The sequence below is a fragment of the Corythoichthys intestinalis genome, chromosome 12 (assembly GCF_030265065.1).
Source record: "Corythoichthys intestinalis isolate RoL2023-P3 chromosome 12, ASM3026506v1, whole genome shotgun sequence".
NCBI classification, from domain to species: domain Eukaryota; kingdom Metazoa; phylum Chordata; class Actinopteri; order Syngnathiformes; family Syngnathidae; genus Corythoichthys; species Corythoichthys intestinalis.
The window spans coordinates 3672129-3695986 of record NC_080406.1 but is presented as its reverse complement, the minus strand read 5'-3'; the positions used below and the strand labels follow the sequence as shown (position 1 = coordinate 3695986).

The window sequence follows — 23858 nt, the reverse complement described above, 5'->3', positions numbered from 1 at the left end:
AAGAAAAGGCCGAGTAATAAGGGGCAAATTAAAGACAGTTGATTAGCACGGGGCCCGATGTCACACTGTTTCCCTACAGGAGCGTACGTCGCCGAGAGAACTCACTCACTCACTCACTCACTCGTCGAGGGCTCGGAATGTGCTTCGAAAAGTCAGGATTTTTATAGAGTGAGTGGGTGTCCCAGTGGCAGCTGGTTCTCTGCTGCTGTAGCTTTATGTTCGTTATCAAGCTAGGGTTTTGCAAAATTACTGGGATTTTGAATGGACAATTCATGAATTACAGTGGTATTAAAATGTATCTGAAGCTTTCAGAATGTCTCATATTTCTGCATAAAATCACCATCAAATGGGATCTGATTTTCGTAAAAAAATCACACAGATGAAAAAACAGTGTCTGCTTCAACTAAAACGGCCCAAACATTTATAGGTAGGGTTGTTCTGATCATGTTTTTTTGCTCCCGATCCGATCCCGATCGTTTTAGTTTGAGTAACTGCCGATCCCGATATTTCCCGATCCGATTGCTTTTTTTTTTTTTTTTGCTCCCGATTCAATTCCAGTCATTCCCGATAATTTTTGCCGATCATATACATTTTGGCAATGCATGAAGAAAAAAAATGAATAAAACTCGGACGAAGAAACATTCAACATACAGTACATAAGTACTGTATTTGTTTATAATGACAATAAATCCTCAAGATGGCATTTACATTATTAATATTCTTTCTGTGAGAGGTATCCACGGATAGACTTGTATTTCTTAAAGGACAAATGTGACTTTGTATATTGTGACTAAATATTGCCATCTAGTGGATTTTTATGAGCTTTCAGTAAATGGTACTGCAGCCATTCAACCCAAATGCATGATGGGAAGTGCAACCATGACTGTGAGTAATGGTACCAATTGATATATCTTCTCAGTGTTGGGAAATAAAATCGTGTGTTAAGAAAAAGATCAACTACTACCTTTCTTCCCCACATTGCTTCCCACGATATTTCTGATCGCTGAGAGAGGGATTGTAAGGCTTTGGCCATTTACAAAAAGGCTTCAAAGGCTGCCAAAATTCTCTCTACTCATTTTACTTTGCCTTTTAGTTCTAAGTATATGTAATACGGTGCCATTATAGATTGAACGTGACAATGCGTGAGTGGATAGTGCAGCGCATGCTTAATTGCGTTCAATATTTTAATGTTATTACCACCGTTGACACGATAAATTTGACAGCCCCACTTTAAGCCAAAACTAAAGACTCTGGGTGACTGTAAGACATTTTGTCTGTAACGTTAAATACAATTAGAAAACGATTTAATTAAAAAATATATATATACAGTATATATTAAAAAAGGCATGTCCGATATTTTTTTGCCGATTCCGATACTTTAAAAATGACGTGATCAGACCCGATCGACAGCTCTATTTATAGGTTTTCATATTTTAACTCATTTGCTCCCAAAAACATATAAATACGTTCTAGTTTTAATTGTTTCAGTGTCCCAAAGACGTATTTATACTAGGGCTGTCAAAATTATCACGTTAACGGGCGGTAATTAATTTTTAAAATTAATCACATTAAAATATTTGACGCAATTAACGCACATGCCCTGCTCGGATTAAAATGACAGCAGTGTAATGTCCGCTTGTTACTTGTTTTTTGTTGTTTGGCACCCTCTGCTGGCGCTTGGGTCCAAATGATTTTATGGGTTTGGGAGTGAGCATGGTGTAATGCAGGGGTGGGCAAACTATTCCACAAAGGGCCGCAGTGGGTGCGGGTTTTTGTTGCAACTCATTAAGAGGACACATTTTTACCAATCTGCTGTTTTACAAGTGCAATCAGTCGATTGCAGTCAGGTGCTTCTCATTTCTGCTGAAACCTCATTGGTTATACTATCTGTGCTGGGTCAGTTGGAACAAAGACCAGGACCCACTGCGGCCCTCGAGGACCGGTTTGCCCACCCCTGGTGTAATGACATCAACAATGGCGAGCTACTAGTTTATTTTTTGATTGAAATTTTTACAAATTTTAATAAAACGAAAACATTAAGAGGGATTTTAATATAAAATTTCAATAACTTGTACTAACATTTATCTTTTAAGAACTACACGTTTTTCTATCCATGGATCGCTTTAAGAGAATGTTAATAATGTTAATGCCATCTTGTTGATTTATTGTTATAATAAACACAGTTCTTATGTACCGTATGTTCAATGTATATATCTGTCTTGTGTCTTATCTTTTCATTCCAACAATAATTTACAGAAAAATATGGCATATTTTATAGATGGTTTGAATTGCGATTAATTACGATTAATTAATTTTTAAGCTGTAATTAACTCGATTAAAAAATTTAATCGTTTGACAGCCCTAATTTATACGTCTTTTACGTTTATTTTTTGTTTTGTTTTTTAATAAGAGACCCCTCAGGGTTGATTCAATTTAGCTCCATAGCACAAAGCTGAAAATCATTTTTAAAGCAATAAAACTGGCCACTGGAGGGCAGTAGCGCATTTGGTAAGACCCGCAACACGATTCGACGGCAACGAACAGCCGGGCTGCATGGCCGGGGCACCGGCGGAAGACGGCCGAATGGCATCCAGGATGCCAGGCGGCGGACGACCGAGCAGAGCAACCTAGAGGACGCCTGGAATTCCAGGTGCTAGACGACCGAGCAGAACGACCGGGACCACCAGTGCAGCGGACGATGCCGTTGAGTCCGTGCTGCTTGCCGAGCAGACCCCACAGAGACTCAAAAAAATCCATGTTTATGAGACAGGCGGCGATGAGGGAAAAGTTTACCCGGCTGTTGCAGCCACAACAGCGTCATCTCTCAGTTAGTTATGTGTAAATAAATTGTTACTCTGCGATTAAAAAAATATTTGTCTTCTTGTTTATGTTATTTTGTAGAACGAAAACATTATTCAGACGTTTGGGATGTCACAAAAGAGAAAAATAGCTGTGTTAAAGTCAAAGTTTGAAATGTATGCTTTTACAAAAAGCTCAATTTCTCAGTTTTTTTTTCTCAACAGAAATAGGAAAATTGCTCAAACTAAGCTATTTGCTAATGCTGATTTCTAAAGAATGGAAAAAGAACTTTTTTTCTGCTGAAAGAAGAGCGTAATCTTTCTTTTGGCGGGTTCCATGTTCATATAGCAATAGAACAGAATTTTCTGTGGGCCTTGCAAAATCAGTCAAAACCCAGTAAAACGGCCGGGAGCGAAGGGGTTTACACCGGTGAAGATGGCTGGGAGTGAATGAGTTAATGAGGATAGTATGCAAACAATGACAGAAGGGGGAAAACATAAGTGAACCCTCTGCCTAAGGAGACTTGAGAAGCGATTGAAACCAATTTTTACCAAACAATTTAAGTCAGGTGTGCGCCCAATCACTGATAAGTGATTTAAAGCTGCCCTGCTCACTATAAAACACACACCTGTTAAGAATTGTCTTGATGAGAGGCATTGTCTGATGTGCATTATGGCTCGGTCAAAAGAGATGTCTGAAGACATGCGATCAATATTGATTTGCATTGAAGGGAAAAGGTACCGTTCTCGCACACACCATATAATTGTTTACACTAGTCTAACACATTCATTTAACTATAGTTTAGGTAGACTTCACTCAGTGGCCTTGAACACAGTAAAGTGAATCACCTTATCGGCGCTCATTAAGGGGGAAAAGGAAAAATGGTACCGTTTCTCGTAAGCACCGTCTAACTGTTTGCATTACTCGAACACACGTAATATAATCAATCAGGGAATAGTATCATTTCATAGTTTAAAGAAACAGAATAGATACACAACGCCATCTTATCACAGAAGCCCAAACGTGTGCGCCACGAGCAAGATTGACGCACCAACTCTGACAATCAGTCCTCCCGACAAACGAACAAGGACAAAGACCAGCGCTTTGTCCTAAAAGAAGGAGTGCCAGCCCGGATAACAAAGCTGATAGCGGGCGCTTGTGACATCAAGACCAGTGTCGGTCGCTGTGGCAACCACATCCCATCCACCCACGAACTTAAACAGCCCGAAACCGGCCAGAGAGGGATGATCCCAAAGCAACGCCCGGACACACCTTCGGCCGGCCCACAGACTTAAAAAACACTGGACACTGAGATAAGACAGATTTGCTGCTCGGAAACATTTGCTATGTAGCCTTGCTTTGGATTCAGCACTGTTCCCTCCATCGTCTGTTTTTGCCTTGTTTTTGACCACTGTCGACGAATAAATTGTCAACCTGTTTTACCTCGTTTAATGTTCGCAAAAAGGCGCTTGGACACTCCACAGACGTTTTGACAAAATTTTTGTGGACTGATAAAACCAAAGTTGAATTGTTTGGGAGTAACACACAACGTCACGTGTGGAGAAAAAATGGAACAGCTCACCAACGTCAACACCTCATCCCCACCGGGAAGCATGGTGGAGGGCGCATCGTGATTTGGGGCTGTTTTGTTACCTCAGGGCCTGGACAACTTGCAACCATGAATGGAAGAATGAATTCAAAGGTTTATCAGGATGTTTTGCAGGAAAACCTGAGGCCGTCTTTCAGACAGTTGAAGCTAAAAAGAGGATAGATGCTGCAACAAGACAATGATCCAAAATATTTGTTTAAAAGTTTAAAATATACGAGTGAATAATTTTTTCAAGTTTTTTATTTTTTTATTTAATGATTCTAAGCTAAAAATGACAGACATTTTGAATAGTATAATTACTAACCTTTTCATGGCTAGGTAGAAACAAAAGTGGGTGCGTGGTTGTCTGTAAATGGGGGTCTCCACTCTCCAGAGTAAAAAACTGACAAATTAAAAATACTTCAGGGGCTTAATGCACCGTGAAAATGCTATTGCAGCATATAGACATATTGTTCTACCAAACAGAACAGTTCTTTTGGCTTAAAATACAGCAGTTTATTTCAAAGAGGGGTGCGAGAGCAGAAACTGCTTTTTCAGCCTTGTCTGTGTTTTCCGCCATATACACAATACTAATTGCTATTTAATTTAAGGTGCTATGAAATGGTGAGCATGTCAAAAAATGAAATTTACTGATTACATTTTTGCATCGGGAGAAAATACTTTTGCTTTTTAAATTTCAAAGCAAGTACTTTTTTACTTTTACTTTTGTTTAAAAAAATGTACTTCATCCACCACTGTGTCTTTTAATGACGGCCATGGACGTCCAAATTTCCCATTCATTTCTAATGGTATTTAATCATGGATTTTCATTCTATTGATGCCAGTGTACTTGGATTCCATTGACGCCTACTGTATGTAGGTTGATACCATTGACGTCCATGGACGTCCAAATTTTTTCCCATTAATTTTCAATGGCAAAAAAAAAACAATATCCCCAAATCAACAGGAAATGACCAGATATCAATAGGACGTGTAGCCCAAATGTCCCCGATTGCATTGACGCATATGAAGGGTGATGCCATTGACGTCAATGTACATCCAAACTTCCCATTCATTTCCAATGGCATTTCAGCATGTTTTTTCATTTTTTGATGCCAATGTGCTTGGATTCCATTGACACCTATGTAAGTTGATACCATTGACGTCCAAATTTTTTCCCATTAATTTTCAATGGCAAAAAAAAAACAATATCCCCAAATCAACAGGAAATTACTAGATATCAATAGGACGTGTACCCTAAATGTCCCCGATTGCATTGACGCTTACGGAGGTTGCTGCCATTGACGGACACAGACGTCCAATTCTCCCAATCATTTCTCATGGCTTTTACTTTGTTTAGTGCCATTGACTGGCATTATTGTCCATTCTATTGATAGACATGAGTGGGGCTAAGATCTGTATCTCCACAGAGGAAAGTTTCCAGTTGTATTGGAAAATGTACTCACTCAGTTGGATGTTGACCTCTAGCAAATTACGCTTGTATGCGTCCTGCAGGTGGCGGTAAAAGATATGTAAAAAGATTCCTGATCCACCTGAGCTTGAGGGAATTTTTTTTTCAATATTTGAACAAACAACCAAACAAGAAACATCTCTTCATTAATATCTATACAGAGTAACCCTTTATTTTTTATTTTATGTATATATAACTTTTTAATTACATTCAGTCATAAATCTATTATTTTCTTCCATATACACTTCAAAGTACTAGCTGTGTGTTTGGAAAAAACACAAAGGAATAAATTCTAAATCCTCATAATATCTCTTACTTGTGGGCTTTGCTATAAATCACAACTATATACACACTCCCTACCAACCTGTATAAAGTGACCATAGGAAAATCCATATGTATGTGATAAATAAAGTCATAGGGAGATGAAAAGCGCCTTTACAGCTGAATACACAAAGAAGAGCAGCTTTTCCTTCATCGATCCGGTTTGGCCTCGCCGCACACCAGATGTGCCTACAAAGCAAAACTCGCAGAGGACAGGAAATACATTTCCCAGTGGTATCAGCTTGACGTCAAGGCTTGCTCCGAATACCTTCTTCCGCTTATCCTCATAAGGATCACGAGGATGCCGGAGCCTATCCTGGCTGAACGGTGAGGTGTCATTTCAACTCTCCGTGCTGCCTACATTTCATTATATTCAAAAAAATGTCATCCATTCGACAAGGAGTCCACACAGGAGTCCACAGTTGTTTAAAAAATAACATACGCGGTGTCAGGATGCACCTAAATGTCGATGAGGTCATCGCCGCTTTCATCGCTTTCCACCGTCAGCTGACGGGTCCACCACTTCTTCACCTCTGACCCAGAGGAGGCCTCGTCGTTGACAGGGTTCATTTTGCACACAATGGACTTGACGCTGGTACGACCTGATGCACAAAATATACAAAAGTTGTAGCTAAAAGTAAAAATATCCAATCAAAATGAATTAGGGCTGCAGCTATCGAATATTTTAGTAGTCGATTAATCGATGGACTAGTTAGTTCGAATAATCGAGTATTTGGATAAGGAACATGAAAAATTAAAATACCTGAGCTGAGCCTCAAACGGTATAAATGTTTCTTTTTTTTTTTTTTTTTTTTAAATGAGGATCTATGTACAACAAAAGAACAATTGGCTAACTTACATAGAAAGAGTCAGCTAGCTTAAATGCTATAAAATGCTTACTTTTTTTTTTACAACGCGCTTAACAAATGGTTCAGACACATATTCCCACAAAAACGGCTAAATATATCTCTAAACTATATAATTAATGCATTATAAAACATTAGCTCAAACAAAAACCTAGCTACATTGGTCTTAACAGGGAGCAGCTAGATTCAGCAATATGAAAAGAGGCAGACCAGAGGGCAATGTATCCACTCTAATCAATAAAACTAAATGGAAACACTTTCAAAATAAACCATTACAACGCAACTTTAATTAAACGAATACTCGAAGCAACAAAATTTAATCAGAATTTTTTTTTGTAATCGAATACTCGAGTAAATCGATTAATCGTTACAGCACTAAAATGAATGTTCACTTTTGGTTGACATTGACAGGCACAATACTGCCGCTGGGTGGCCAAAAATGTCATTGCATGTAATTGACTTTCCTATACAGGTAGTCCCCGGGTTATGAACGAGTTCCGTTCCTAAGCTGGCGACGTAACTCGAATGAACCCTTTAGGTACCTCTACAAACTAGCTATCCAAAACGTCCAAAAGTTTTGTATTTTGTTTAATGATCGAGGTTAAACTGCCCTCTGGTGGCAGCGTTTGCCTGGCTGGACTGTCGCCCAAGTTATAACTGAGGAGCAGACTCAGGGGGCAAATAAGTATTTAGTCAACCACTAATTGTGCAAGTTCTCCCACTTGAAAATATTAGAGAGGCCTGTAATTGTCAACATGGGTAAACCTCAACCATGAGAGACAGAATGTGGAAAAAAACCCAGAAAAATCAGATTGTTTGATTTTTAAAGAATTTATTTGCAAAAGTATTTGGTCAATACCAAAAGTTCATCTCAATACTTTGTTATGTACCCTTTGTTGGCAATAACGGAGGCCAAACGTTTTCTGTAACTCTTCAGAAGCTTTGCACACACTGTTGCTGGTATTTTGGCCCATTTCTCCATGCAGATCTCCTCTAGAGCAGTGATGTTTTGGGGCTGTCGTTGGGCAACACGGACTTTCAACTCCCTCCACAGATTTTCTATGGGGTTGAGATCGGGAAACTGGCTAGGCCACTCCGGGACCTTGAAATGCTTCTCACGAAGCCACTCCTTTGTTGCCCTGGCTGTGTGTTTGGGATCATTGTCATGCTGAAAGACCCAGCCACGTCTCATCTTCAATGCCCTTGATGATGGAAGGAGATTTTTACTCAAAATCTGTCGATACATGGCCCCATTCTTTCTTTCCTTTACACAGATCAGTCATCCTGGTCCCTTTGCAGAAAAACAGCCCCAAAGCATGATGTTTCCACCCCCATGCGTCACAGTGGACATGGTGTTCTTCGGATGCAATTCAGTATTCTTTCTCCTCAAAACACAAAAACCTGTGTTTCTACCAAAAAGTTCTATCTTGGTTTCATCTGACCATAACACATTCTCCCAGTCCTCTTCTGGATCATTCAAATGCTCTCTAGCGAACCGCAGATGGGCCTGGATGTGTACTGGCTTCAGCAGGTGGACACATCTGGCAGTGCAGGATTTGACTCCCTGGCAGCGCATTGTGTTACTGATAGTAGCCTTTGTTACTGTGGTCCCAGCTCTCTGTAGGTTATTCACTAGGTCCCCCCCGTGTGGTTCTGGGATTTTTGCTCACCGTTCTTGTTACCATTTTGACGCCACGTGGTGAGATCTTGCATGGAGCCCCAAATGGAGGGAGATTATCAGTGGTCTTGTATGTCTTCCATTTTCTAATAATTGCTCCCACAGTTGATTTATTTACACCAAGCGTTTTACCTATTGCAGATTCAGTCTTCCCAGCCTGGTGCAGGTCTACAATTTTGTCTCTGGTGTCCTTCGATAGCTCTTTGTTCTTGGCCGTAGTGGAGTTTGGAGTGTGACTGACTGAGATTGTGGACAGGTGTCTTTTATACCGATAATGAGTTACAACAGGTGCCATTAATACAGGTAACGAGTGGAGCCTCGTTAGAAGAAGTTAGACCTCTTTAACAGCCAGAAATCTTGCTTGTTTGTAGGTGACCAAATACTTATTTTCAACTCCAATTTGGAAATAAATTCTTTAAAAATAAACAATGTGATTTTCTGTTTTTTTCCCCACATTCTGTCTCTCATGGTTGATGTTTACCCATGTTGACAATTACAGGCCTCTCTAATCTTTTCAAATAGGAGAACTTGCACAATTGGTGGTTGACTAAATACTTATTTGCCCCACTGTACATGTACAGTATGTAAAGTGCGTAGCGGCTTGCAGCTACATTCTTGATCTGATCTCAGTGTCGTCTAAGTGCACCACCTCTTATTGAGAATTGTACACACCTGCAGGTAGCCGCCACTGCCCCAGTTTTCTTTGCGGTTTGCCCAGGTCAGAGGAGTCCTGCCTGTAGCCTCCTCTGTCAGACAAGGTGGGACTGAGGAGCTGCTGGAGGCCACTCATCTAAACAAAAAGAACAGATCCTTTGTTCAGCGTATCAAGCTACGATACTTGCAAGCGGACTTTCACCTCGGGCTGCGAGTTGTCCGGATTGTTGGCGTTGTGGTCTTCGCTCGGCACCGTGGTCTCGATGCTGGGGGGGTTGAGGAAGCGACTCAGCTCCTGTTGCTGGCTCTCTCTCAGGCTGTGGATGATGCTACAAGACTGCTGTTGCTTCTGCAAACAGAGTACAAAGAGTCACGCGTGGCACGCCATCGCAAGGTGGGGTGAACTCACGGCGCGTATGCGTTTCAGGCATTTCTTCAGCCACATGCGGATGGTCTGCTTGGCGACCTCCTCCTCGATGGTGTACTCTAGCTGTTCTCTGGCCAACAGCTCCTCCAACTGGAGAGACTTGCGAATGTCCACAGAGCGGTATGACAGCATGCTGCCGAGCGCCAACACACACAAAATCAGATATGCAGATTCTATAATGGGAGGCTTTTCAAACAGTTACCTTACTCTGGAAAATAATGTTGCATTTATGTGCAGTTTTATTACTATTTTTGAAATATGATTCATCATGATTGTATTTTAATGCATTTCTGAATTAATACTGGAGGTGAGAATCTTTGGGCACCTAACGAATATATTTCGATTACGATTCAGAGACTCCGATTCGATTATAAATCGATTATTGATGCCCCCCATTTAATTTTTTTTTTTTTTTTATGTTTTGTATATTTGTTCCAAAATTGTTCAAAAATCCTCTCAGGCTAAATAAACCAGACTACTATTTTAGTATCAAGTTACCGGTTAAAAACAGTAAATAAAATACTCAAGTTCCCCTTCTGTATCAGCAGCTTAAAACTACATTCAATTAATTTAATGTTGTGAATCAACCATTAAAGTTGTTAAAATTGCGCCCGTTATTCCATAATTTCCCTCATGTCTACTTTTGACATGTGAAAGTTTTAAAACTGTTTCATCATTTAAAGATAGATTCAAGTCAAGATTTTGCCAATTTAGGGGTATTTTAGATAAAAAGTAATTAGGTTCTCTACAACAGAGCCTTCTAGAGAAGTGTACTGCTTTAAGATGGCGCCTGTTTACTAGCGCGGGAAAGTGTCATTTCCCATCTAGTCTAGATATATGTGATATCTAACATAGCCGTGTGTTGCTGTATGTTTGTAGCAACTAGCAACTGGACGCTGTTTGTAGCGGCTGACGGCCGCAGTCAGGTATTTTTTTTTTTTACCTAGCGGCATTAGCTACACATGATATTTACTCTCGGTCCGTTCCTCATTGCGTCCCGAAGACCGCGCTGACTGCGTTTTATTTCCGCTTAACCTGGTTTAATTCAATAATCGGAATTTGGATGTTCGTGAATCGTTCTCGAAATTTCCACGGCCGAATCGCGAATAATCTAAGAAACGGAAATTTTGCACGCCTCTAATTAATACGGTGTTAATAAAAAGTAAATTCATTATATTAAAATGAATAAAAACAGAAATACACTGGTTACGACCCTACGTAACACTGAAGCTCATTTTTAAAATAGTATTTACCGTATTTTCGGACTATAAGTCGCACCTGAGTATAAGTCGCACCAGCCCTAAAATGCGCAATGAAGAGGGAAAAAAAACCCAGTATAAGTCGCATTTTTGGGGGAACTTTACTTGATAAAATCTAACACATAGAACAGATATGTCATCTTGAAAGGCAATTTAAAATAAAAATACAATAGAGAACAACATGCTGAATAGAGGTGTGACAAAATATTGAAATGGTGATACATCGTGATACTTTGTATCCCAAAAGGTTATCGATATGCTCCTGCCAAGAATCCAGATATCCTTTTAAAAAGGTGTCAATGTTTCCATCACAGGTCATTTATAGGGTTGGGATCTGGGCGATTTGCAGGCCATGATATTGACTGGATAAGTCTTTCTCCAAGAAATGCTTTAACAGTTTTAGCTCTGTGGCATGATGCATTGTCATCTTGGAAAATGACAAACATATTTTCTCAATTGAAGGGATAAGAAAGTTGTCTAAAATTTCAATATAAACTTGTGCATTTATTGAAGATTTAACCACAGCCATCTTCCCAGTGCCTTTGCCTGACATGCAGTTTGCCTGACATGCAGCCCTATATCATCAAGGACTGAGGGAATTTGGATGTTTTCTTCAGGCAACCATCTGACAAGGTGATGATGCTAGAACTTTTGTTTGGTACTGTTCCAGTGAGACCTTAAATGGCCCAAGATGACCTAATTGCCTGGCATTGACTGCCACTGACAGCCATAGAGGTTTAATCCGTTTGAAGTGGGAGGGATGGCAGCGAATGAATGAACGTTCATTCGCTGCCACCCTCCCAGTTTAAATGGGTTGGACGTCTACTAGTGATAAACTAATTCCAATTCACACTAGAAGCTTTTTTTTCTGTTAATTAGTTGTTTTTAGAATATCCTAGAATGATTTCCTGACCAATACATCGATAATCGTTGTATCGCCATATCGTCAGATCATCGTTATCGTGAGCTTTGTATCGCAAATCGTATCGTATCGTATCGTGAGGTACCAAGAGGTTCCCACTCCTAATGCTGAATATGTGTACAGTATGATAATGTTACATGATGCATGAACAATGAAATGCGAACGTGGCCGGTATGTTAACGTAACATAGCTATTAAGAGTTATTCAGTTAACTATAGCATAAAGAACATGCTAACAAGTTTACCAAACCATCAGTGCAACTCCAAAACACCAAAATAACATGTGAAATTATTAGGGGTGTTACGGTACACAAAAATCTCGGTTCGGTACCTCGGTTTTGAGGTCACGGTTCGGTTCATTTTCGGTACAGTAAGAAAACAAAATGCAAAACATAAATGTGCTAGTTGTTTATTACACACTTTTGTGCTTTCAACAATAGGAACTGTAGCCTATACAAAGCTAGAATTCTGCTCAAAAAGTAGTGGATATTTAAAGATAATAACCCGACAACAATTTGCCTTTCAGACCCCGCGTATTGGTCAGCTTTCTTTATGAAAGAAAAAAAAAAAAGTCCTATGCTCAAGAGAAAAGCAATCCCAATCACAAAGATTTTAACATGTATTTTACAGATGAAATGCCTCAAATAATTTTTTTTCTTATGAACGGTTTTCAAAAGCTTTATTAGTGGATTTTCTCAAGTTAAAGCGCCACACAGAAATTCATAAATTTAATTGTGTAAGCAGGATCTGTGTGTTATGCTTACTATTTAATTACAGGTGATTCAGCTCATTTCATTTTATTTTATTTAAATGGGCTATTATTTATTATGTGTTTGTATTTTACAAATGTTATGTAGTATTCATTTATATTGTATATTTTATGTTGTATAACTTTAGTTCCTATGTGAATATTAGTTCCTACTTGTTTTGTTGTGGTAGGAGGGTTTTGTATTGAACACGGGGCCGTGTTGGTTATTATTATAGCAGAGAAGACGACTGTAAATGAACAAAGACAAGTCAACTGTGCCCCGATCTACCACTCAAGAGATCTGATGGACTCAAAAAGTGGGTTACGATTGCATATTAGTTTAAAAATCGACCAGATCCACCGTATTTTTACACGAGTGACTTCTGGTCTGCCAGGTTTGCTAGCTAGTAGTACTGACGCAGGAGGGTCGTGTCTCGCGTCGAATAATAAACTCTGCCGTTCTTTTCGGGTGCGTCGTGTTGAGACGCTTCTGGGACACGTCTAACACGCGGCCGCACTGCGACTGGTGTGCATTGGCTGATTGACTTTAACGGCCGCGTTTCACTGCGTTCTCGCGATGGCCACGTTGTCGCACCGTTGACGTTTCTTACTATCCTACCGTGTTGGTCCTCATGATAGTAGAGAAGACGGAGTAAATATAATCTACACAAAGAAACTGTAACCCGATCGATTTACAGCCTCGAAAAGTAAGGGTTACATTACGTCAGAAACTCGTTCGGTACGACTCCGCTCCGAACCGAGCACCAAGATTAAGTCACTCCAAGGGTATAAGTCGCACCCCCAGCCAAACTATGAAAAAAACCTGCGACTTATAGTCCAAAAAATACGGTAACTCATTGCATGCATTTTCACACATGACCATTTCAGAGCACCTTTAATTTAACCTAGTGATTAGCTTCCGTATTTCGAGGTAAAGTCTTCGTGCTTCCTGGCATGTGATTGCCTCAAAGATTTATTATACCTTTGGTTTTTTTGGCACTTTTATTGTCATGGTCACCTGAGCACATCGTGGAAGGTAACATCGCCCCCGCTGTGTAGTCGCTCCATCTCGTAGCACATGTGCTTAAAGAGTAACTTGTCTTTGTCCAGGTCTACCTCCAGCCTGCCTCTGAGGAGACGCAGGAGGAACTTCACCCTGGATGTTGGGATCACACCCTAGATACAAATGGAGACAAACATTCATTGAGAAAAACAATAATACTTCAAGCATGTATTCGAAGAAACTTTAAGAAACTTCAGATGCCCCCGATTTTTTCCTTTGGCTGCTATTGACGGTGAAAATCGTTCAATTCATTTAGACTGAGAGGGTTGGCAGCTGTCAATAGCAATGTAACATGCTCACTCAATGCCAGCTTTCCCAGTTCAAATAAATCAATATAATAATTAAAAAAAAAAAAAAACATATTAATGAAAGTGAATAAGTTAAGGGCTACTAGCCACAAAAAAATCCAGAAGTATAACGATTAGGGTTGATCAAATCACATGATCGGAGCCCATTTTATGAAGATCCGAATCGCGTAAAACACGATTGAGTCTTTAAGATATTTGTATTTTTTTATATAAGGGCTACAAAGCAACATCATGAAATGTAAACGGATGGGAAAAACTATATTTGACAGTGGTGTCATAAGGCTTTCATATGACCGGCATAAATATGATATGACACTGTCATGAGCATTAATGAATGCTTATGACAGATGTCATAAGGGTCATCCGGCAAGTTTTTTTACTAACTCCATTTATGTCCAGTCCGTATCTTTTACACCCATTCAAAAGTGACATAATTTGCCGGATGACACTTGATGACAACTGTCATAAGCATTCATTAATCCTCATGACAGTGTCATCACATAATTATGACCGTCTTATTACAGTCTCACGACGCCAGTGTCAAATAAAGTATAACCAAAGAATGTCGTCCAAAGAAAGAAAAATAAATTAGGTTTCGTACTATGCAACATTTTTAGAAGATCGGCCTCTAGTGGAAAAATATGGTGTTTTTAAGATTTTTTTCACAAAATAATCAAGATGGACAAGGGGATATTTTATATATATATGCCGGAAAACACAGACAAGACTGAAAAAGCAGTTTCTACTCTTGCACTCCTCTTTAAAAGAAACTGCTGTATTTTAACCCAAAAAAAACGGTTGGGTTTGATACAACAATATGTCTATATGCTGCCATTGCAGATTCATAGTGCATTAAGCCCCCGAACTATTTTTAATGTGTCCGTTTTACCCTGAAAAACACCGTTTACAGACGTCGCGCAACCGCTTTTGTTTCAACCCAGCCATAAAAAGAAGTAAATATATTTATTGTTCAAAATGTGTCATTTTTAGCTTAAAATCATTAATTGATGTCTAATATTTTGTTTAAAAAATAAAAACAACTCAAAAAACAATATTCACTTGCAAGTTTTAAACTTTTAAACATATTATGTCACTATGAAAAAAAAAGGTGTCTGTAAAAATGTCACCGATATCTACCCCATAACTTTCGCTTAATTGTATTTTTTTTTTTGCTACTGTCACATTTTCTCTGATATGTAATGTTAGATGATAAATAAATGATCCAAACAAAGAAAAATTGAAAAAAAAAAAAAAAAAACGTTTGAAAGGGTAAATATATGAAAAAGAAAATCTCGACCACTCCTTGATGTCTGTGATTTTTGCATCGTGACCCTTGTTATATCACCATGTTTCACTCATAAAATCCCCCAAAAATCCAGCTGTGGCCATTCACAGCTGTGTCTTGACACTCAGTGATACATGCTACATGGAGGTTTTGGATCGAAACAAGTTAATTACGCGATAATATTTCGTTAAAGTCGTGGCGTCTGTAATTCTGCTCTCGCGTGCTCTCACCTCCAGATAGGGTGTTGCTGTTTAATTTTTTTTTTTTAAAATGCCCTCCTGTTCACAACTTTTCTTCCCCCAGAAAATTGAGATTTTAAGCTTTCCAATGATGTATCACACATGCATATCGGACAATTTTGAAATTTGGCCAAATTGGGGGTCTCAAAGCGGTACTTCAAGTGAACTGTAAGTGTTTTCCGCCATATATACACAGTATAGATGTTTTACGATTAAATTAATTCATACATTTCTGAGGTATCAGGTCGGTACTCGCCAACAGCAGGTCCTCAAAATCAAATCAAATAAAAACAACAAAAAAAGAATTTGGTAACACTTTATTGGACAGCTGGTTCATAAGACAGTCATAATTATGACATGACACTGTCATGAGCATTAATGAATGCTTATGACAGATGTCATTAAGTGTTATTCGGAAAAATATCAAAGTTCGGACTATAAACCGTTACTTTTCCCCCCTAATTTTGAATCCTACAGCTTACAGTCCCATGCGGCTTATTTCTTGATTTATTTGCATTAATAGGTAACACTTTATTTGACAGCAGTGTCATAAGACTGTCATAATTATTTCATGACACTGTCACGGGCATTAATGAATGCTTATGACAGTTGTCATTTAATGCCATCAGGCAAATTTGGCCAATAGCTCCATTTATGTCCATTCCTGATCCATTCTGGATCTCTTACATCTATTCGAAAGTGAGATCATTTGCTGGGTGACACTTAATAACATCCATTATAAGCATTCATTAATGCTCATGCCACCTGCTGTCAACACTGTTGTTGTCCAACATACCTGCTAGCATGCATTGCAGCGCTACACAACTAAATAGCAGTCAAAATTCATGTTCTGTGCTAATTATTTCTTCAGTTACTGTTCCAGTTGTTTCATTAATTGCTAGATATGATATTTGGTAACACTTTATTTGACTGTGGCTCCATAGACTGTCATTAGACAATCATGTTTATGACATGACACCGTCATGAACACTTATGAATGCTTATAACTAGGGCTGCCAAACGATTAAAAATTTTAATCGAGTTAATTACAGCTTAAAAATTAATTAATCATAATTAATCGCAATTAATCGCAATTCAAACCATCTATAAAGTATGCCATATTTTTCTGTAAATTATATATATATATATTCTGTAAAATAAATAGTTGGAATGGAAAGATAAGACACAAGATGGATATATATACATTCAACATACGGTACATAAGGACTGTAGTGGTCCAAGGATCATATAAGCACAACATTATCAGCCCGAGACGTCGTGCAGCCATAATGAACTGGCAAGAAAACAATAAACCATGTCGCAAAGTGACCACAAGAGTTCGCTGTTGGACAGCACAAAAACCCTTGCTGTAAAACTTACCAAAAGGCAGAATACTTTCTGAGCGGGACATGTGCATTAATTGCGTCAAATATTTTAACGTGATTAATTAAAAAAATTACCGCGCGTTAACGCGCTAATTTTGACAGCCCTACTTATAACAGATTGTCATTCAGTGTTATCTGGCAAATTGTCTCACTTTTGAATGGATCTAATAGATCCAAGCTGGATATAAATGGAGTTAGTGACATAATTTGCCGGATGACTATGACATAAGCATTCAGTAATGCCCGTGACAGTGTCATGTCATAATTAGGATGGTCTTATGACAGTCTTCTGACGCTGTTGTCAAATAAAGTGTTACTGGTTAATATATTTTAGTGTAAATATCCCATAATACATTGAGGACAGCGGCAACTTATAGTGTGGTATGGCTTATCTATAAACAAATGCCATTTTCATGTCAAATTTGTTGGGTGCGCCTTATAGTCAGGTGCGCCTTATCGTCTGAAAATTACGCTATGTCACTTTTGAATGGATGGGAAAAAAAATGCGGACTGGTCATATATGGATTTAGTGACATAATTTGCTGGATGACATCTAATGATATCCGTTCATGAGCATTCATTCAGGCTCATGTCAGAGTCGTGTCATATGTATGACAGTCTTATGAACCTACTCTCAAGTAAAGTGTTAGCAAATTTTGATCAGGACAACTCTAGTGGAAACCTAAATGTGCAAAGCAGGAGACTGACTGACTAACGATACAAGTACACCATGTGCTGTACACTGTACTCACCTCCCGCTTGTCATCTACCATGTTCCAGATGATTTGGAAATGTCTCAAGTCATTGTAGCTCAACAGTTGGTCCTCCTCGGTGGAGTAGAACAGGGAGAAGTTCTCCACAATGATGGCTGCATGGCAAGGATAAGAACACACCATTTTAGAATCTTTGCAATATTCATTCCTACACGTATTTGAACTGCCATGCTATGATTGCTCCTTTACAGATCAATAGCTCTCATAATGCAATAACTGTCAGCGCCATCTATCTTCCTTATGGTCAGAATGATAAACACAGCGATACAAAAACAGGTAGTCTCGGGGTAATAATATGACTCAAGTAACACAAGAACTCGCTCTACCATCGGTGTCATGATAAATAGATATGAACAATAGATAATGGCTACAGCTAGGTGGCAGTGCTGCTCCACAAACACATTCCTGTTCTGTCTCCTTACTGTTGGGAGCGCAAATGAACAACAAGACATGTAAATACCAAAAGAGATCCGCGTACTCACCAACAAGTAGGTTGAGCATGATGTAGGCTATGATGACATAGAAGGAGCAGAAGTAGATGAGTGCTCCGGCGTAGTTACCGCAGTCGGTCTCCCAATAGCGATGCTTATCCGGGGTGCAAAATGGAGCTTGCACCTGACGAGAAAAAAAATGAATGCGTAAAATTATAAAGGCATAGAGTTAAGTCAATGCATTGATAGTGAGAAAGCATATTCTGCCATGTCCGCCTTGATTCATGACATTGGAATGAGTTCATCACTACTAAACGTCCAATTCTTTTGAAGTGGGAGGGTGGTAGCAAATGAACTTTCGATCATTCGCTGCCAGCCCTACCACTTCAAACGAATTGGGCGTCTATGGCGGTCAATGGCAATCAATGAGTTTAATTTTGGGGTATTTTAAGTCATTTGCTGTTGACATTCGGTCACTTTTTGTTGAATTTGGGGGCATTTCTTGTTCACTCCATGTTGATTTCGGGTGTATTTCTGGGTCATGAAGGAATTTGACCTAGCCAGACCGCCGGAATCACTCCAGCCGAACCAACGGACCCGCGCTGACGCAGCTCCAACGACCCATGCCAGGGGGACCCCGGCAATCCGGCCAGAAGGCCAAACTCGGTGAGTTCACCTTAGCCCTAACCCTTTGTACTGACTCCATTTTGAAAGGTTGAAAGAAGGCTCACTGAAACACAAGTTGACAATTAATTCCGGTCGACAACGATCAAAATGGCAAGGCGAAACAGAAATACTCAGGTGGGGAGGCAAGGTCACCCTATCACACGTCAACAAAGGGTTCTAGAGAAAAATGACAACGATTAGTTAAACATTCAGTCTTTGGCAGGAAGAAGGGTGTGTTAGGAATTATTGTCTGTTTGCGGATTGGACGGGAGGCTTCGGAAGTTGCTGTTGTCCGGGCAACGAGGGTTGTGGATTTTGCTACCTCAGCATCAAAGGGGCTCTTGGAGACTTGTCAGTCGTGTTATCAGTTGGATATCTGGCGTTCTCCTGTGTTCCTGGTGTTGGGACAAAGCGTCCCCCCATTTGTTCTGGACTGTCCGGGAGAACTGATTGCGGGACTTGGTGGTGCAGACGAGGGCTTGTCAGCGTCAATCTTGCTCAGTTAGTTGCATGACGCACACGTTGGGCTTCCATGATAAGAAGGCATTGTTTATCTCTTATGCCCTATATTCTGCCTGATTTCTTTAAACTATGGTAGAAGTGCTATTTGTTTTATGTAGGGTGTGTTAGAATAATACAAACAGTCAAATGGTAAATACGAGAAACGATACTATTCCCTGATTGATTATATTAAGAGTGTTAGAATAATGAAAACCTTTAGACGGTGCCGACGAGAAAAGGTACTATCTCCTTCAATCACTTCCTGTTGATTTTGGTTTACAGAACAGAAAGTGACCCAGGAATTTCCCCAAATGAATGGGCAGTGACTATATCTCTAAAGGAAATGACCTGTAAATGACCCAGACCTGACCCAGAAATGCCCCGAAAATCGGAAAGACTGGATGCGAACCTCCCAGTTTCAAAGTATTGGACGTCCAGTGCCGTTATGGTAGCCATTGAGTTAACAGACACTATTCTGGTGAAGATTTTGCTAGCAGCTTATTGGTTCTTTTTTTTTTTTTTTTTTTAACGGAGCCCCTAAAAGGACATCAATAGAAAAAAAAATCAATTCAAACCATCTATTGCACACCAGAAACAATCTGGTTAACATTAGCATTATATAGCATTTAGGCTAGCATCATTTGAGGCTAAGGTCAGGTGCTCATCAGACCCCAGCAGTTTCGACGTACTAAAAATGAAAATATCGGATTTAGTTTAGCTTTTCTTCAATCTTGGACTAAACTAGTGCCTTAGCTTAGCCTCAAACGATATAGAAAAAATAAATAAATGAGGATGTAAGTACAACAAAATAACAATTGGCTCACTTGGAAAGCAAGTCCGCTAGCTTAAATGCTATATAATGCTAATGTTCACCAGAATGTTTCTAGAGCGCAACAGAATCAATCTGGTAAACATTAGCATTATATAGCATTTAAGCTAGCAGACTTTTGCTATGCAAATTAGCCAATTAATCTTTTGTAAGATCCTCATTTATTTATATCGTTTGAGACTAAGCTAAGGCGCGCATCGGACACCAGCAGTTTTGGCGTGCTAAAAATGATAATACAGGATTTAGTTGAGCTTTACTTCATTCTTGGACTCAACTAGTGCCCTAGCTTAGCCTCAAACGATACAAAATGAATAAATAAATAATTGAGGTTCTCAGTACAACAAAATAGCAATTGGCTAACTTGCAAAGCAAAACTCTGCTAGATTAAATGCTATATTATGCTAATGTTCACCAGAATGTCTCTAGTGCGCACCAGAAACAATCTGGTAAACATTAGCATTATATAGCATTTAAGCTAGACGACTTTTGATATGCAAATTAGCCAATTAATCTTTCGTAAGATCCTCATTTATTTATATCATTTGAGGCTAAGCTAAGGCACGCATTCGACACCAGCAGTTTCAGCGCTCCAAAAGTAATATTACAGGATTTATTTGAGATTTACTTCAATCTTGGACTCAACTAGCGCACTAGGTTAGCCTCAAACGATATAATAAATAAATGAATAAATAAATAAATGAGGATCTAAGTACATCAAAATACCAATTGGCTAACTTGCAAAGCAAAACTCCGCTAGATTAAATGCTATATTATGCTAATGTTCACCAGAATGTTTGTAGGGCGCACCAAAAAAAATCTGGTAAACATTAGCATAATAAAGCATTTAAGATAGCACACTTTTGCTATGCAAATTAGCCAATTAATCTTTTGTAAGATCCTCATTTATTTATATTGTTTGAGGCTAAGCTCAGGTGTGCATCGGACACCAGCAGTTTCGGCGTGCCAAACATGATAATACAGGATTTAGTTGTGCTTTACTTCAATCTTGGACTTAACTAGCGCCCTAGCTTAGCCTCAAACGATATAAAAAAAAAAATACATAAATGAGGATCCAAGTACAACAAAATAACAATTGGCTCCCTTGCAAAGCAAAGGTCTGCTAGCTAAATGCTATATAATGCTAATGTTTACCGGAATGTTACTAGTGCGCACCAGAAACAATCTGGTTAATATTAGCATTATATTGCGTCTAAGATAGCAGTTTTTTGCTATGCGAATTAGCAAATTGTTCTTTTGTAAGATCCCCATTTATTTACGGTATATCGTTTCAGGCTAAGCTCAGGCGTGCATCAGACACCAGCAGTTTGGGCGTGCTAAAAATGTTAATACAGGATTTAGTTGAACTTTACTTCAATCTCGGACTCAACTAGTGCCCGAGCTTAGCCTCAAACGATATAAAAAATAAATAAATAAATGAGGACCTAAGTACAAAAAAAAAACAAAAAAAAACAATTGGCTAACTTGGAAAGCAAACGTCTGCCAGCTTAATTGCTATATAATGCTAACATTTACCATAATGTTTCTAGTGCGCACCAGAAACAATATGCTGTGCACTAGATCGTTTGCGGTGTGCACTAGATGGTTTCAATTTATTTTATTTCTGTCGATTTCTGCTCCATATATTTTAAAGAGTGACACCTTTTTAAACGATATATATTACCATTTCGACAGTCGTTGTTTTTTTCACTAATGAGACGTCGCAACGATAACCACATGACCTCCAATCACAGGTAACTATGTTTTTCCTCCACTAGAGGGCACTCCTGCTGTTTGGATGGGTGATATTTATTTTTTCTCTCTTGGATTCCATGATTTTGGTGTATTTCTTTGGTCTTATATGGTCTTGTAATAGGTTATAGTACAGTATAAAAATAACAGTTCATAGCGATGAAGTTGAAAAAAAAAAATCAGACAGTGTAAGCAGTTATTTACAATGTAACTATGACTTCAATTTTCTTTTCAACTAATACTATTTTACATGTACTTGAGTAAATTTTTGGGTGAACAATTTTACTTTTACTTAAGTAACATTATTTAGAATAATGCTACTCTTCCTTGAGTAAAATTTTAGCTACTCTACCCACCTGTGGAAATACATCATAGCTTGGTAATGATAGCTACGCAGATGTCGATATCAAACGTCTAATGTCAACATCATTGAGGTTTCTCTATTTTGGCGAACTTACCATGCAGTCATGCATAATTTTATTCCAGTCCTCGCCTGTGACTATGCGAAAGAGAACAGTGATCGCTTGGCCCGCCGTGGAGAAGTTGGCGTGGCTGCAAGTGGGTGACCAAAATCAGATCAATCTGACTTATTTTGCTGTGTTATTTCACTCAAAACCTACCGGTTGATGTTCTCTCCATACTTGACCGTGCCGAAGAGTACGACACCCGCAAACGCATAACAGAGGAGAAGAAGGAACATCCCTACGATGATGAAAAAGCTCTTGTACATGCTGACCACCACAGTCAACAACAGCATTTTCAGTGTTACCTGTAGACATTAAAAAGACTTACTGTCAATATTTCACATCAGATTTGACACACGTTATTTTTGTAAATTCCAGCCCTTATTATGGTAAGCGCATTATTTTTTATTCAGTAAATTTAAAGTGGGTAGTGCCTGTTTTTCCGCCATATTCAAATAACAATTTTACCTTGAGTCTGTGAAAACTTTACATTTTATACACGACTAAATACTCGGGCTGTCAAACGATTAAAATTTTTAATCGAGTTAATTACAGCTTAAAAATTAATAAATCGTAATTAATTGCAATTCAAACCATCTATAAAATATGCCACATTTTTCTGTAAATTATTGCTGTTAACATTCTGTTAACGCGATCCATGGATAGAAATACTTGTAGTTCTTAAAAGATAAATGTTAGTACGAGTTATAGAAATTTTGTATTAAAACCCCTCTTAATGTTTTCGTTTTAATAAAATTTGTTAAATTTTCAATCAAAAAAAATAAACTAGTAACCCGCCATTGTTGATGTCAATAATTACACAATGCTCATGGGTGCTGAAGCCCATAAAATCAGTCGCACCCAAGCGCCAGCAGAGGGCAACAAAACTCCAAAAAACACAAGTAACAAGTGGACATTGCACTTTGCTGTTATTTTAATCTGTTTGAGCGGGGCATGTGCGTTAATTGCGTCAAATATTTTAATGTGATTAATTTTAAAAAAATAATTACCGCCCGTTAACGCGATAATTTTGACAGCCCTACTAAATACATACTTGTGTTTGCATCTTGGCAATCCAAAACATCTGGAAAAGGGACCCTGTCTCTTTAAGAAACTTGTCCCTCCAGTATTTCTGACATAAGACATTTGTAGCTTATTTTGAGTTTAACTTGTCTATATCGTTAGGGTACGCCGCTAATGCTAAGTTGTATACTCTTCCAGTTTTACGACACTCGAAAGTGGGCAATGTTTAGAGTGAGGACAGGATATCGGGTGTAAAGGTCGCACACGCATTTTTGTGCGAAAATTTTGGTTAAAAAAATGTTATCTATACGCGAACACATACGGTAGGCTTGTGTGATGTTTGAGTACTACGGAGAGGCTGTTCAATAAAAATTTACGTCACGTTAACTCACAGTTTTGACTGTGAAATT

General features: G+C 38.8%; 1 protein-coding gene across 5 annotated transcripts in view; it reads right to left on the bottom strand.

Annotated features, from left to right (window-relative positions):
* Positions 1-6004: 6004 nt before the first annotated feature.
* nalcn (sodium leak channel, non-selective) overlaps positions 6005-23858 on the bottom strand; it is a 128654-nt gene continuing 110800 nt past the window's right edge. For 3 of the 5 annotated variants that reach the window (XM_057852363.1, XM_057852364.1, XM_057852362.1), the window contains 9 exons: positions 22582-22730; positions 22420-22513; positions 18268-18400; positions 17765-17880; positions 13751-13908; positions 9787-9937; positions 9580-9726; positions 9396-9513; positions 6005-6781 (listed from right to left, as the gene is read on the bottom strand). In XM_057852363.1, coding sequence (XP_057708346.1) covers positions 6639-6781; positions 9396-9513; positions 9580-9726; positions 9787-9937; positions 13751-13908; positions 17765-17880; positions 18268-18400; positions 22420-22513; positions 22582-22730 — 1209 coding nt within the window. In that variant the 3' untranslated portion in view covers positions 6005-6638. The remainder of the gene's footprint in view (positions 6782-9395; positions 9514-9579; positions 9727-9786; positions 9938-13750; positions 13909-17764; positions 17881-18267; positions 18401-22419; positions 22514-22581; positions 22731-23858) is intronic. The other 2 variants (XM_057852359.1, XM_057852360.1) reach the window with 2 other exon arrangements.